This window comes from Melozone crissalis, unplaced genomic scaffold (genome assembly GCF_028551555.1).
Source record: "Melozone crissalis strain CALT ecotype California unplaced genomic scaffold, PUWL_Pcris_2 ptg000032l_1, whole genome shotgun sequence".
Lineage (NCBI taxonomy): Eukaryota > Metazoa > Chordata > Aves > Passeriformes > Passerellidae > Melozone > Melozone crissalis.
This window is the reverse complement of record NW_026535810.1, coordinates 1,190,013-1,206,031: the sequence shown is the minus strand read 5'-3', so window position 1 is coordinate 1,206,031 and position 16,019 is coordinate 1,190,013. Positions and strand designations below refer to the sequence as shown.

General features: G+C 45.2%; 1 protein-coding gene across 1 annotated transcript in view; it reads left to right on the top strand.

Annotated features, from left to right (window-relative positions):
- IKZF3 (IKAROS family zinc finger 3) overlaps positions 1-15,811 on the top strand; it is a 35,977-nt gene extending 20,166 nt beyond the window's left edge. Inside the window, exons 5-8 of the mRNA XM_054281667.1 lie at positions 495-662; positions 1,627-1,743; positions 8,357-8,473; positions 13,411-15,811. Of these exons, the coding sequence (XP_054137642.1) occupies positions 495-662; positions 1,627-1,743; positions 8,357-8,473; positions 13,411-14,117 (1,109 nt within the window). The 3' untranslated portion in view covers positions 14,118-15,811. The remainder of the gene's footprint in view (positions 1-494; positions 663-1,626; positions 1,744-8,356; positions 8,474-13,410) is intronic.
- Positions 15,812-16,019: the final 208 nt, after the last annotated feature.

Sequence of the window (16,019 nt, the reverse complement as noted above, 5' to 3'; positions counted from 1 at the left end):
TCTTCTTATCAGGATTGCATAGTATTAAAAGCAAGTTGGTGAGGCATTTTAAGAATTTTGGATGAAAGGCACTATGTAATGCAGTATTTCTGGCACAAAGCAAAAGTTAATTTGGTTTTGTGCTGCCATTTTCAGTCTGTATATAAATTTCTCTCTGTGCCATACTTTGGCAACAAACCAATGAGCATCTTAAGTTTCAGCCTGCAGTAAGATAAGACTTTTTTTTCCTTCTAAAAATTGCTGGCTTGTTGCAATCAGCCTCCTCCAGAGCGCTTCTTTCCATGGAAGAACTGTGCAGTGCTTTCCATAGTCCTACATATGCTACGAGCAGCTCTGACACCAGAGCTGCACCTCCCTCCCACTGAAGCCACACTCTGTGTGTTTCTATAGAAAGCAATCAATCCAATATCTCATTCTTTCCTCTTCCAAAAAGGCAGAGGACAGCATGATACCCACGTAACCAATAAATGTCCTTTTCTGTATGTCATTTTAAGGTGAACGGCCATTCCAGTGTAATCAGTGCGGAGCTTCCTTTACTCAGAAGGGAAACCTCCTCCGCCACATTAAACTACACACAGGGGAAAAACCTTTTAAGTGTCACCTGTGCAGTTATGCCTGCCAGAGGAGGGATGCGCTTACGGGTCACTTAAGGACACATTCTGGTAAGTGACTTCACAGGCACTCCATGTGGTTTGGATGTGTGTCACTGGGACACTCGGTGTGGAAAAGACAGACAGCAAGGTTTGCTCAGCCTGCGAGAGGCTCAACGCAGAGCAGTGACCACTCACTGGTGTTTCTGGAACTTTCTCTGCTGTTGGTGCAGAGAGAGGGGCCACGGGAGCCGTGTCACAGCCCACAAACCTGCTTGCACAAATAACTCCATGGTGTTTTCACAGAATCGTTTTGGTTGGAAAAGACCTCCAAGATCATCAAGTCCAACCTTTAACCCATCACCACCTTGTCAGCTCATTTTCATACGAGTGCAGCTGGCTATGCCAGCAAGCTCTGAACTTGAGGAGAGTGTGAGATGTGCTTTGCTGGGATTTCCTCCTATCCCATTCTGAGCTGTGAGGAAAATCCCAGGAGCATAATTGCAGGCAGATGACTATTGCCACCTCACTGTGGTGTAGTGCCTTTCATCTGAATCTCTTAAAATGCTCAAGATGTTTCTTCTTAAGCTTGGTAGGGTGTTCTGTCCATATTACAAATGGGGAAATGGAGGCACAGAGCTGAGGTGACTTGGATTTCAAGTCAGGTATAACTCGATCTTAGCTAGTTCGAGTTCTTAGCTAGTTCAAGTCAGGTATAACTCTATCCCAGTTCTGCAGGAGCCAGGCTGTGTTTGCCCTTGAATTTGTCTTTATCCTCTGTTCCACATGGGCTCAGAAAGAAAACATTGATACTAAATTATAGGTGTTATCTCTGCACTGCACTGTACAGAAAAAAGTTCAACCTCACAAAGAATCAAAGTTTAAAATTATCTTATCTGCCAAGGATAAATGAGATTCTGATTTAATCAAGACCAGTAGCGTAGTGCCGTCCCCCATCAGCACCATGCTTCAAGCAAGACAGTTTTTTAGTGGTCTCTTGTGGTTATTTTAATTCTTTTATTGTTTCTCTTTCTAGTGGAGAAGCCATATAAATGTGAGTTTTGTGGAAGGAGCTACAAGCAGAGGAGTTCATTGGAGGAGCACAAGGAGCGGTGCCGGACTTACCTGCAGAACGCTGGCATGTGTGAGGCTGGTGAGTTTATCACATTGCAGTGGTTTTGGGGTTTCAGTGCATTACAGGGCTTATAAAAGATCATCTGGTGAGCTGTTAACCCACAGCCTGAGAACAGCTTTTCCTACACTCCTTTTCAGTAACCTGAGGGGCTGTAATGTTCTAAAGGGGCGGGTTCATCGCAGCCCTCAGGCGCTTTTGCTTTAATCACTTTTTTCTTTAAGTGTTAATTTGTGTAAAACATCTAAAATACTTTGTACCCAGCATTTCTGGAGGTGTTGCTCAGTGAGCTAAATTATTCCTACATTAATGTTGTTATGTGGCTCATTTTACAGGATGAGTTGTTGACAACCACGTGTTTGACGGTTCCTTTTCTGTTAGAATTTGCAGCAGTTTTAGTGACTTGGATCTAGGGCATACAAAGGGACTGGTATCCCAAAAATCACTGACAGATCAGCTTAGGAGAGAGTGAGAGGCTGCTTTGAATATAGAGCTGCCTTTGGAAAAGATGAAATGTATCAAAACATGTTTTTTTTCTTATTTTCCATTTTGCAGTCTCAGTGCTGCAGTTCCAAAATACTTTGGTGAAAAGTAATCACCATAATCTTTGTCCTTGCTTCACCTGAACTGCTCAAATCCTAAAATGAACTGTGTGATTTGGATCTCATAGCACACCAGTAAATCAGGAAAAGATTACTCTTCCCATTCAGAGTCAAGGAGTGGCTGTGACCTCCCAAAAAACTTCATGACTGATCTAAGAAGAGCTGAGGTCACAGTTTCAGAATTCAGGCTCCCATCTTTTGCTATACAGCCTTGAAAAAACACCAGATGATGGAAACATGGAATCACAGAGGGTTTGGGTTGGACAGGACCTTGAAGATCATCCAGTGCCACAGGCAGGGACACCATCCACTAACCCAGGTTGCTCCAAGCCTTGTCCAACCTGGCCTTGGACACTTCCTGGGCAGCCACAGCTTCTCTGGGCAACCTGTGCCAGGGCCTCACCACTCTCACAGGGAGGAATTTCCTCCTAATAACTCTATCAACCACAGAAAGCACAAAATTCTGCAGGAATCATCACAAGCTAGGCCTGAAAATCAGTGTGAAGAGCCACTGGTGTGTGATAAAAATCTTGGGTACAGGAATCCCTGCACTGTGCAGAGAGTGTAGGTTGGTGTTTCAGGCTTTGTGACACATGCAGGAAACCTCCCAGAGAACCATGACTTACCAAAGTGTTTCATAGAGGTTTTTAAGAGTTTTATTGTTTTGAGGGGGCTCTCTTCTTGTCAGCAAGTGACATATTTCTTAGAGTATTTGGAAAAGTTACTGGTAATCAGCTCATCAGCAAGTTTTGGATTTGGTGAGGACCTTTACACGTTGTAACTGTGGTTTGTGTTACAGTACACTCATCATGGCCATCACCCAAAGTGTCCAGCTGTGAAAATGGAAAACATGAGAGCTGCTGCAGGTTTAGCTGCATTTCAGAACAGCAACATTCCCCCCTTACCCCAAGCCTGTGGTGCAGTTCTTGCTGCAGCACTGCAGGGAGCCTGAACTGGTCCCAGGGAATGGAAATTCCAAGAGGTGGCTGCTTCCCTGCCTTGGAGACTTCACACCCTTACACATACTGCAGTGATCTTAGGAAATTTTATGAAAAATGACAACTCCATCTAATTCCCTGATATCAACAGGATGCTGGGTGGCAGAACCAGGGAGAGGGAAAGCTGGAAAGACTCTCAGGAGGTCATTTGCTATGTTTCAATTTTTTTCCCCCAAAGTTTAGCATTTTGCATTTGTGTTTAGTAAACATCCTCTTTCCATTACTGATCCTTTCCCTACTTCTCTGCATCACTTTGAATTTTGGTGTTTTTCTGAATTCCCCTCAAGCTTCTCAACCAGATCTGGTGAAAGGTGTCCCTGTCCATGGCAGGAGGGTGGAACTGGATGACCTTTAAGGTCTCTTCCAACTCAAACCATTCCACAATTCTATAATTCTCACATGGAGCAATCCTTAGACATAAAAGTGCTCTACATGCCACCATTCCTAACTGATTAAAATATTTAAAAGCATCAGGACAGTAACAATCATTCTATTTGCTTTTCAGTGCCATGCTTGCATGTTCTAAATGTGGAAATATTTCTAAAAGAGAAGTTTCATGTAATATAGTTGGAGCATTGTCCCTGATAAACATCTCTCTCACATTTTTCTCATTGCACAATCACCCAACTCCGTTCCACTCTCCCTTCTTGAGTGACCACACAGAGATGCTACAGGAAACAATGCCTCTAATTTCAGCTTTGTGCTTGAGGGCTTTGCTAACATTATCTGCACATTCTAAAAATTCTGCTCACATTGGTTGGTGTGGCAGAAACCACACTATGGGAACAGCTCAGTGCAGGGTGAGTGCTGGTGTGAGCTTGGGGCTGGGACAGCAGCTGCTCTCTCTCCAGCTGCAGGGTGACATGGTGGCCCAGAGATGGATGTCCCAACTCTGGAAGTGTTCAAAGCCAGGTTGGACAAGGCTTGGAACAACCTGGGCTAGAAGAAAGTGTCCCTGTTCATGGCAGGGAGGTGGTACAAGGTGATCCTTAAGGTTCCTCCCAACCCAAAGCACTCAGGGAACCCATGATGGCCAAGGGACAGCACCTTTTGGAGATGTGGCTCCTCACCCAGCACCCACAGGACAACCTGAAGAGTCTTTCCTCATGGATAATTCACAGTGGCAGGAAAATGATCCTCTGGAAGTGCAGGATTACACCTGAAATTTACACTGAGGCAGGCAGCAGCACTGGGAGCAGCATGGACCCCTCTCAGGAGGGTCAGGGATAAAAATCAAACATCCTCAGCCTGAGGATGAGGATGAGCAGGAGAGGAGTTCCCAACTGTCAAAGTGGTGAGATCAACCCCATCTTTACACCACAGAAAATTCCATGCTTAGGAGCTCAACTTGCCGTGTAATTCCAGAGCCACTGATCGGATCTGACCAAGAAAGGGATTTATTTCAGCTGCAGAGTTCCTTTCAGCATCCTCAGGGATTTATTTTTTTTTTGCTTTCTGGCCCTGCAGTTGAGCTATCAGAACCCTGATCTTGCAGGATAACCCAAGATTCCAGGCTGCTCTTCAGTGCTTTGGAAGTCTGGATTTTCTCTATTTCTTCTTTCTCACTGTGATTTTGAGCAAAGCACTTGACCATTTCTGTAGTCCAGCCTGAATTTTATTTTTAGATCCATGTTACAGTGAGATAATTACTTATTTAAATCACCATGTGCAGTGGAATCATCCAGAGGGAGGAGAATTGAAGAGGGACACAGGGTGTGATAACTTCTCTATGTTTGAGAAGTCTTTAGAGAATTTGGAGTGATTAAAAAACTTTCTCCTAAATGCTAAATATTATTCTTGTATTGTTTAAGATGTGATCCAGAAGAAAAAGTTGGATGAGATAATTTTCTGGGTAGAGAGAGCAGTGTTGTGGATGAGAACCTGTATAACCACCTTCATCTTACTGGGAGCAGACATTGTTTCCCTAAGGCCAGGTTGTGGAAATGTCATCAAAGACCTTTTGTGACCCATAAATAAAGATTATTTTTTCTTTAGGAAAAAATAGCCAGTAGCAAGGAGTCAAAAATCTTAATGTGAAGGCAAAGACCCTCAGCATTAAAATAAAAGAGCAGAGAACCATGAACCTGCAAGATTGATTCTACAGAAGTCCCAGAGCATGTTATGTAGGTCAATAGTTGCTGTCTCTGCAGATCTCCTCTGAGGAAAAGCTCTGTTATTCCTGCAGGAAGCCCTCATCTGCTCTCCTGACATTAATTTAACAATTAAACTTCCCTTGGTGGCACATAAATAAAGTTGACAAGTCACCCCTCATGTGCTATGTGCAGCTTCCAGTGTGCTCCTGGGGCTGGGAGGGCTGAGAGCAGCTCTGAGGATGAGGAAAAACACCCTGAAAATGTGGAATTAAAGCTTTACTAGAGCAGCACATGGGTCCTCAGAGTGCAACTCCTGGAGGTAAAGAGTGAGGAAAAGAGGAGCTAGAACAACAAAATCATAAAACCAAAGAAGGGATCAGGGAGCTGCTTTTATGGTATGGGTGAATTGTGTTTTCTTTCTTTTTTCTTTGCAAAGAAAAAAATACATTTTTGAGTACACCATTTGTTGGGGTTTTTAAAATTTAGATTACTGCTGTTATGACTTGTGCAATGATCCAGCCAAGATTATGAGGCTTTGGGTTTGGGGGTAGTTCAAACCTTGGACTACAGTCATCTAAAGTTAATATAAAGCTGCATATTCCAGGCTTTGGAGCATGAGAATTAAACTGAAGTCCTGAAATTAAAAACCCTATAATTTTCAAGACCAAACCCAAGCAGGTGATTACACTCTACCTCCCTCCCTTCCCCTCAGAGTGTCACCTTAACCTGGTGTTTTGTCTCACTTTGTGCATTTGGGTATTTGATGCTGGGAGCAGGGATGAATACATTTATGGGAAGCTCCAAAGACACTGGATTGATTTAGAATAAAACTGAGACTAGAAGAGCAATGTGTTATTACCTTCGAGGCACTCCATGCCCTGAACTGTCACGTACATCCCAAGGTTCCAGGACTGTGACCAAGCAGAGCCAGGCCCTGTTATCCCATCCTCCCTGACTCATATTTGCAGCACCAAGCACCTCTGAAACACTTGATGTTTTCAAACTGCTGAACAAACATGAACAAATAGTTCTGGCTGAGGTTTGGTGAGTCATGGTTTGTGCTGACTGAAACTCCTGTTATCAGGAGCAGCACTGACAAACAGGTACAGAGGACAGACTGAAACACTCAGGGAAAGGCTGCACAGGCCTGGGAAGGATGAAGCTGCACTTTCAGCACTTGGGCAAACAGAAATTTAAGTCAATACTCAATAAATCTGTGTTTAGCAGGACTGAAATGTCAAAGTGTTCCTATCACTTTCCTCTGGCACTGCTTGTCTCTTAGGTTATGCTTCATGTATTCAGGGAGGCCTCATTTTGGCCTACCAGTGCCTTGAGGGGGTTATAAAAAGGAGGCAGAAGGATTTTATAACAGTCAGAGAGTGACAGGAGAAGGGACAATGGTTTTAGACTGCCAGAGGGCAGGGTTGGATGGGATGTGAGGAGGAAATTCTTCCTGGGAGGATGGTGAGGCCCTGACACAGGTTACCCAGAGTGGCTGTGACTGTCCTTGGAAATGTCCAGCACCAGGTTGGACAAGGCTTGGAGCAACCTGGGATAATGGAGGGTGCCCATGACCATGCCATGATCTTCAAGGTCCTTTCCAACTAAAATCATTCCATGTTTCCATGATTCTATATTTAGATTTGTTGGTGTATGTATGGTAACACAGCAACCAGGACTCTTTCACAGTGAGATCCAACATTTTATACCACCTTGGGAAAGTCAATCACCCCTCATTGCGTGCTCTGGAAAATGGGAAGAGCCTTAATTGGCCTGATCCCAAGGGAGTCATCACAGGGCACTGAGACTTTTCCAAAAATTAGAAATTTGGGAGGTTGTAACAAGCTTTAAAACTCAGAATAATCATTCCTCACTTTGCAGATCCCATCTCCTACAGACTTGGACAATCCTTTAAGGTGTGTCCAGTTCTCACCTCAGTTATTCCTGCCAAGGGTACTTTTAGCAAAGAATTTACTCTTCATTATAATTTTTAACATAAAAGCAGCAGTCCAGATGGGTGTTGTTGAGGTTTGAGCAGGGTTTGGGGGGGAAGCCACAGCAGTTACGATCAGTATTAGTGTGGTAGTAGCGATATGAGGTGGCAGCTCTCCAGCTCAAGGCCTCTGCAGCCTCCAGGAGCTGAGAGCAAGCACAGCCTCTCTGCAGGGCTGGGCACTGCTTAGCACAGCTGAGGAGAGCTCTGGAAAATGGGAAGAGCCTTAATTGGCCCAGTCTCAAGGGAGTCATCACAGGGCACAGGTACTTACCCAAAAATTAGACATTTGGGAGGTTGTAACAAGCTTTAAAACACAGAGGAAACACTCACAGTTAGTTTTAGCTGTTGCATTTAGGAAAAAATGTTGACAGTAACACCTGGGGGGAAAAAGAGTTAGAAGTTTTGAATTTTCAAAGGCTTGATTGCTTTTATTTTACTGGAACACTGATACATATCATACAAGTTTCTTAGTGATTCGTTAAGACATCTCTGACTGATATCTGAAAAGTTAAGCAAGAACACTGAGTGTCTCCTCCTGCAGCTCGAAGCACTGAGTGTGCAGGTGTCACCCAGCCTTACTCAGAATAAAAAAGAAAGGCCAGCAGAGCTTCTGTCTCCATCTGCAATTTAACCAACCTTCCAGCCAGTTCATGCACTTCCTCTCGCTGACGACAGTTCTGGTTTGTGCTCCCCCCTGAGTCAGCTCGGGGCTGTGCTGCCACTGACCACAGCGGGTGCCCAGAGAGCAGGAATGACAGAAAAAGCAAAACCAGCTTTGCATTTCATCTCCAAACTGTTTCCTCCAGTTATGTGGCCGACTGGAGATTAAACCAGTCAGCTCTTCCTTTTTTTTTTATCTTTCTTTTTTTTTCCTTTTCACCTACGTGTTTGGTTTTTTTATTTTTTCTCTTTTTTTCCCCTTCTTTTTCACATTTTCCAACCTAGCCAGCGTGGAGGCAAGGCACATCAAGGCAGAGATGGGGACTGAAAGAGCCCTTGTGCTGGACAGGCTAGCGAGCAACGTGGCAAAGAGAAAAAGCTCAATGCCTCAGAAATTTATTGGTAAGAACAAAACCCCTTTTCATCTGCAACAGTTAAATACGTGTGGGTTGGTAACAAACAGTACAATGCCTCTGCTTCTTTTAAATATCCTGCTCAAGCTTAGCATCTAATACAAAAAAATTAAGCAACACTGATTTTTGTGATGGGGTTTTAGCAATTTGTTGTAAGGGGTTGATTAAAATAAAAAAGAATTTATTTTGTTGGCTGCTTAAACTGGGTGGAAGGCACTGTTGTGCCTTGTGTCTTTATATAGTTGATTTATAAATATGTTTTATGAGCTTCCACGTGCCATTTCTGTGCCTATGTACTTGAAATGTTTTCTTCGAGGATCTAGAACAAGCAAAGAATATGAAGGTTAATGTTTTCTTAGCAGGAGCTGAAGATTCCTGCAGTGTTCATGTGTGAAATAAGGCCTAAAGGCAGAAAAGTATTGGATTTCTCTTAGTCATTCTACTAAATTTGTGTATGATTTAAAAATATCAAATCCTTTCTTGTGGTAATTTAAGCAAGCAGATGTTTCCATGGTATTTTCTTTGCATTTAATTGAACATGATCAGAGTTTTGCATTTGGGAATTTTAAATACTAGTTGGGCAGGTTCTGGGTTTCAGCAAACACCTGACCCTCTTGGCCAGTCTTATTTCATCAACCTGCCTTTAAAGAAAATAAAATACAGCCCTGTGTCCTAAGGAAAACCCTTAGTCAGCAGTTATATAATATTGGTGCTGATGAAGCCTTATTTGTGCTCTTTGAAGGGTTACATAAGGTAAAAAGTGTTTGTTTTTTTTTCTTTTTTTATGGCCCAATATAAAGTTCACCCTCTGAGTGGGGCTCATGTGGGAGAGGTGTGGGCTGGGAGGGCAGGCAGGGCTGCTGCAGCCAAACCCCCAGCACAGGGTGCAGCAGATCCAGAGCAAGGTAGAGGTGAGCAGCTGGATGCATCCAGGGAAAGGTGAGCAGCTGGATCTGTCCAGGGAAAGTTGAGCAGATGGATCCATCTAGGGAAAGGTGAGCAAATGGATCCATCCAGGGAAAGGTGAGCAGATGGATCCAAAATTGCACAGATGGATCCATGCAGGGAAAGGTGAGCAGCTGGATGCATCCAGGGAAAGGTGAGCAGATGGATCCATGCAGGGAAAGGTGAGCAGATGGATCCATCCAGGCAAAGCTGTGCAGATGGATCCATCCAGGGAAAGGTGAGCAGCTGGATGCATCCAGGGAAAGCTGCACAGATGGATCCATCCAGGGAAAGGTGAGCAGCTGGGTGCATCCAGGGAAAGGTGAGCAGCTGGATCCATCCAGGGAAAGCTGCACAGCTGGATCCATCCAGGTAAAAGTGTGCAGATGGATCCATTCAGGTAAAGGTGAGCAGATGGATCCATCCAGGCAAAGCTGTGCAGATGGATGCATCCAGGTAAAACTGTGCAGCTGGATGCATCCAGGGAAAGGTGAGCAGATGGATGCATCCAGGGGAAGCTGCACAGCTGGATCCATCCAGAGAAAGGTGAGCAGCTGGATCCATCCAGGTAAAAGTGTGCAGATGGATCCATTCAGGTAAAGGTGAGCAGATGGATGCATCCAGGTAAAGCTGCACAGTTGGATTTATCCAGGTAAAGGTGAGCAGCTGGATCCATTCAGGGAAAGGTGCACAGCTGGATCCATCCAGGTAAAAGTGTGCAGATTGATCCGTCCAGGTAAAGCTGTGCAGATGGATGGATTCAGCTGCTCATCTTCACCTGGATGCAGCTGGTGAGCAGCTGGATCCATCCAGGTAAAGCTGAGCAGATGGATCCATCCAGTTAAAGTTTTGCAGATTGATCCATCCAGGTAAAGCTGAGCAGCTGGATCCATCCAGGTAAAAGTGAGCAGCTGGATCCATCCAGGTAAAGCTGCACAGCTGGATCCATCCAGTTAAAGGTGAGCAGATGGATCCATCCAGGTAAAGCTGCACAGCTGGATCCATCCAGGTAAATCTGCACAGCTGGATCCATCCAGCCAATGCTGTGCAGATGGATGCATCCACACAGGAAACCAGCTCAGTTTTTGAAGGTAATGGAGCTCTTAGTGGGTTTGGTGGGTAGCACTGGGCTTTCATCTCTGAAAACTGGTCTCATTTATTTATTTATTTTACATTACTGTGGCTTTCTAAAGGTCACCTCACTGCACAGCCAGACCGGCACACTCCATCTGAGTCTCTTTGGTGCTCACATTGGAACTGGACCTGTGGGGCTTGGCCCTTACATGTCTTGCTGTGGTTCAAAAAGCAATATTAATGCAAATGGGTTTGTAATCCTTTAGCTTCCTCTATTTTAGCATTTTTTCAGCTCTCTCATTGTGCAATCACCAGCAGTTTGACCTTTATGTATTTTATTAAACACATCTGCAGCAGGATGCACCCCCTCAGCATAAGCCTCACGTGAAGAACAAGTGGGTTTGGGGTTTCCTCTGTGAGCCAAAGAGTTCCTGTATGGCCCAGATCCTCTGGGATTTGTGCTAGTGCTGGATGGCATGAACTGGCACTGCACACACAGGTGATTGTGTGGAGAAGCTGAGAACCCATCACAAATCAGCTAAAAACACAAAATAACCCATTTTTGGAACTTGCTGTTTTTCTAGGACTCCTGTGATTTTTCTTGTTAAATTACATGTGCAAACATCCACCCTGGGAAGGATGTTTTCAGGAGCAGGCTGCCCGACCTTGCTCTGACTCCTGTGCCTTTCTGCCCTGTCCCTGTCACAGCTCAGATCTGCCAGGCCAGTGCAGGGATCCTTTGGGAAATCTGGGAATGAGTGCTGATGTCTCATTTAGTCAGGAAGCAGGGACAGGGATTTACACTAACAAGGCATCTTTGTTTGGCTCGTTCCTCTGAATGAAGTCTATTGATTGGAAGAAAAACCCCTTTATTATAATTGGAGGGCTCTGCAGAGATTCAGACAAGCACCAGGAGTCTCTCCCACTTTATTTTTCACATTTCCATCCCCATTAGCTGCCTCGTGCACACCACTACAAGTCCCACACACAAGAGCAGGGACCACCAGACTCTGCATTGGATTCTTCACCTCTGCACCAGGCCCCTCTTCAGAGCCTTTTTCTGGGGAACCTTAAAATCCACCAGGACAGTGGAATCACTGTGAGACCCTCAGTGATCATTCAGGAGTTTGACTCAATCCTATGATCCTATGATCATACATCAAGTTTCTTTATTTTACTTCACAACAGTGACTCTTAAAACCAAAATTTTTAGGGAGTTTTGCCTATTTTTGCCTTTATTGTTAATTTTTTCCTACTTAAATCCCAATTTATTCACATCTTTCACTTGCCTGGAGCTGGTTTTGTGAGTCACCCAAAAATACTGCAGCATTTTGTTTCCTTCCATGTGAAGCTGGACGGCGAGTGGTGCTGCGGGCTGGGAGCAGTTGCACTCTTGTGGTTCTTTAACCTTTTGGAGTGTTTTAGAAAAGAAACGTGAGCTCCTGGTTTTCTGCCTCTGCAGTGAAACCCCAGAGTTTCATACACATTGAGTCAGGGTGTTGACAGGTGACTGATAAACATCTGCACCACTCGAGTTACCGTAACCAAGAGATTCGTGGATTTAATGTTTGCGAGTCACTTGCATGTGAAACCTTTCATCTGCTTTTTTTTTCTTTTTTTTGTATTTTTTTTTAAGCTATGAACAAGTTTATGCTTTTATTAACCACCGAATTCAGTTACTTATTTCTAGACATTCACCTCCAAAATGTCTTTAGTGCTTTTGGGGTGCAGTTTGTTTCCTCCTTGCAGCTGGCACAGAGAACAGGAGTTCTGTGCTGCCCAGAGGGATGTGAGCAGAATTTCAGGTGCACTCTCCTCCACTTCTGTCCAGTCTAGAACTTTCCAAGCCCCAGCACGTCCAGAGGAAAAAAAATTTTTCCCCCACTAACCCTAAACCTAACTGTAGGGTGTTTATATCTGTATTTTTATCTGCCAATATTGGATTACCTGAATACCCGTGTAGAGATCCAAGAAGCCAGGTGTGCTGCAGAGGAAGCTGTAGTTGTCAAAGGACAGTGGGGAAAACTGACTTCAGTGTCCAAGGACTTGCCAAAGATGAATGGCAGAAAGTACCCTTACCACCTCCTCTATTAGACTGGTTTGCTTCTAAGCCTGAGATTTAAAAAAATATGAAAAAACCAAATACCCCACTCAAAAGCTGATTGTGTCTAAGAAGAGCCTCTTTCAGCAGAGAACATATCATGCCCCATTCCCAGAGATTTCTGCCCTTTAGAAAAGTCATCACAGGGTTTAAACAGCTCTTTACCTCTTGGGACTTCTGCTGCTCAGAGCGACCCCGAGATGTGTTAGAAAATCTCTTTTCCCAGCCTGGCTGTTGAAGAAGGAGTCAGAACTCTTCATTTCTTGGTCTCAAGGTTGTTTATTGTTTCTCATCTATAAATTTCTTTTCTCTGGCCTGCTGAGGTCCGTTCAGCAGGACAGACAGAGGCACACTGGCGTTATCTTTTTATACTAGAAACTACATGTACATTATTTACAATTACTTCCCAAAACCTATCACCTATGTTAGACAGTGAGCTTCTACTCTAAACCAATCCAAAAGTGCCAACATCACAGCAGAAGATGGAGGCCAAGAAGAAGGAGGAGAAAGGCTGGACACGCCCAGATTCCTCCATCTTGCCCCCTGAACCCCTGTTCTAAAAACTCCAAAAAATCTATTTTTTCACCCCATGACAAACTAATTATTATTCTACTTAGACTTTCGTGGCTTGCAGATCCTCATATAAGGTTGGTAATTTTTCCATGGGTCATAATCAAAGTCACAGGTATCTTGGACTCTGTGACAAGGTCTCTGAGCCCACTGGCAGGGGTTTGGGCAAGCCAGAGGGATGTCCTGAATTCTGACATTTCCCCACTCAGGTAATTTTCCCCTCTCATCTCTCGCAGGTGAGAAACGCCCCAGCTTCGATGTCAACTACAACTCCAGTTTCCTGTACGAGAAGGAGAGCGAGATGATGCACGGGCGCATGATGGACCAGGCCATCAACAACGCCATCACCTACCTGGGGGCCGAGGCCCTGCGCCCGCTCGTGCAGACCCCGCCAGCGCCCACGGCCGAGATGGTGCCCGTCATCAGCAGCCTGTACCCGCTGCCGCTGCCCCGCGCCGCCGACGTCCCCAGCGTCCCCAACGGCACCGAGCCCGACAAGAGCCACCTCAGGGACAAGAGCCTGTCATCCGACAGGGGCCTCTCCCCCAACAACAGCGGCCACGACTCTACAGACACTGACAGCAACCACGAGGAGAGGCCCAACCCCGCCTTCCACCAGAGCCAGGCGATGGCGGCGGCTCCGGCCCGCAACGGCCTCCAGGCCCTGAAGGATTTCCCGAGGCCCTACGAGATCATCAAGCCTCCGGCCATCTGTCCCCGCGACGCCTTCAAGGTCATCAACAAGGAAGGGGAGGCCATCGGGGTGTACAGGTGCGACCACTGCCGCGTGCTCTTCCTGGATTACGTGATGTTCACCATCCACATGGGCTGCCACGGCTTCCGCGACCCCTTCGAGTGCAACGTCTGCGGCTACCGCAGCCACGACCGCTACGAGTTCTCCTCGCACATAGCCCGGGGAGAGCACAGAGTGGTGCTCAAGTGAAAGGACCTGCTCTTCCAAGGTCAAAGGATGTGTTTTCAGTCAAAGGGGAAGCTTGGTTGGTTAGGGGTTTAATTAGTGTGATGAAGTTTCCTTGAGTATTTTTTTAGGCCAGTTTGAAGCGTGTCACAAGGTGACGCATTTTTAAAATTTGTTTTTCTCGATAATTCAGTGTTGTGTAGCATCTCTGCCTGGCTGCTGTGGTGAGTGGGACTGTGGGAAACACCAGGAGCAGAGACTGGTTTTGATATGAACTTTATTTTTGTGAAACTTCAGAGCCATTTACGATGTTTTCAATTTTTAACTTGTGTTTGTTTTTATAGAGTTTGCTTTAAGTCAGCACAAAAGGTTTTCATGCCAATTCCCCTGCTCATTCAGGTGAATAGTCAGAGTGTGTTGGAGGAGCTTTTCCTAGTTATAATCCCAGCGGCTCATCCCCAAAACAAGGAAAACGAGGGCAGGAAAAGGGAGGGATTATTAATTCCTCTTTAAAGCTTTTCCCCTAAGCCCTAACAAGAGTGTAGCACACTTTCATTTTTCTTACCCCACTGACAACTTTCTTTAAAGTTACTCAGTAAGAGGAAAATGAGAAATGAGACCTATTTGGGGTTGGGATTTTTTAACAATACATATTTTTGGGATACCCAGTGAGGTCATTGCTTGGCTTACCCATGTGGCCTGGAGGAAATCCCAATTTTCATTGCTGGAAACTCCTCCTTTCCAACAGCTGCCAAGAACGAGGATGAAGCTGTGCTGGGTGTTGTGCCTCTGTCCCACAGCAGGACGTCTGGCTGTGCCATCATGGGTTGGTCCTGGCTGGTTGTGGACAGGTGAGACCCCAGGCAGGGCTGTGAGAGCCACACCCACACCAGGACAGCCCTTGGAGGTGCTGCTCCACACCCTGAGCAGGTGCCATCCCTTTGAAGTTGGTTTTTACAACAATTCCCGGTGGCCCCACAGCTGTGTTGGTGTCCCTGGGCTGGAGAGGGGTTTGGTAACGGCTTTGCTGAGTGAAGGTTTAATATTTGCAAAATATTTTTGTATCCTGTAGTTAGGAGTGTTCTGATGGACTTTCTGCATCCCTTGTGTGGTTTGAGAGCTGTGTTGCTTTTGTGTTATTCCCTGGTGATCCAATCACTTCCCTGAGGGAAGGTTGAAGAGCTGAGGGTCAAGAAATACTGAAATTCATCCCTCCCTCTGAATTCTTTTGGCTCAATTATTTCCTCTCTGAATTTTAAGGTACAAAATAAGAAATTTCTATTCATGTTTTCCACTAAAGGTGGATTTGGAGAGGGATAAATCAGCCTGCAGTGTGTCTGAGCATCCAGAGTGCTGTGGAAGTGCAAATCCAGGATCCTGCTATCTCTGGGGTTGAGGAGAACTCTTCTGCTGTTGTGTGTGGAGCTGTAAAGCAGGTTCAGGATGTTTCCCAGAGCTCCATCATGACAAAGGTGCACGTTGGCCCTCCCCAAGTGACCACCTGTGTCACAATGTGACCAATGCTCCTCCTGTGAGGGAGGCTGCACTTCCACCAAGGGTCAGCCCCAAGGGCCAAGCTTTTGGGTCCAGAAAAGAGAGGGAAAGGGAGTGAGAGATTCCCAGAGAATTCCAGAGGTTCCACTGCTGCCCTGGCATTTCTAAGTCCGACATTTTTAGGACATTGTTGTTGTCTTTTATCAATTTCTAATTTTGTGAAGCTTGCTTTTCAACGGCTTAGCTTTCAAAACCAAAGAGTTGTCAATAAATGAATAAAATATTTAAATAATGATGATGTCCTGACTTGAGGGCAGGCAAGGGCAGGTTCCTAAAGAAATCCACAGAGAGAGACCTCCTGGAGCCATCCAAAAATCTCATTCTCTATAGGAGGATTGGGTAATAGGTTCATTTAAAAATATTAATTGTTCC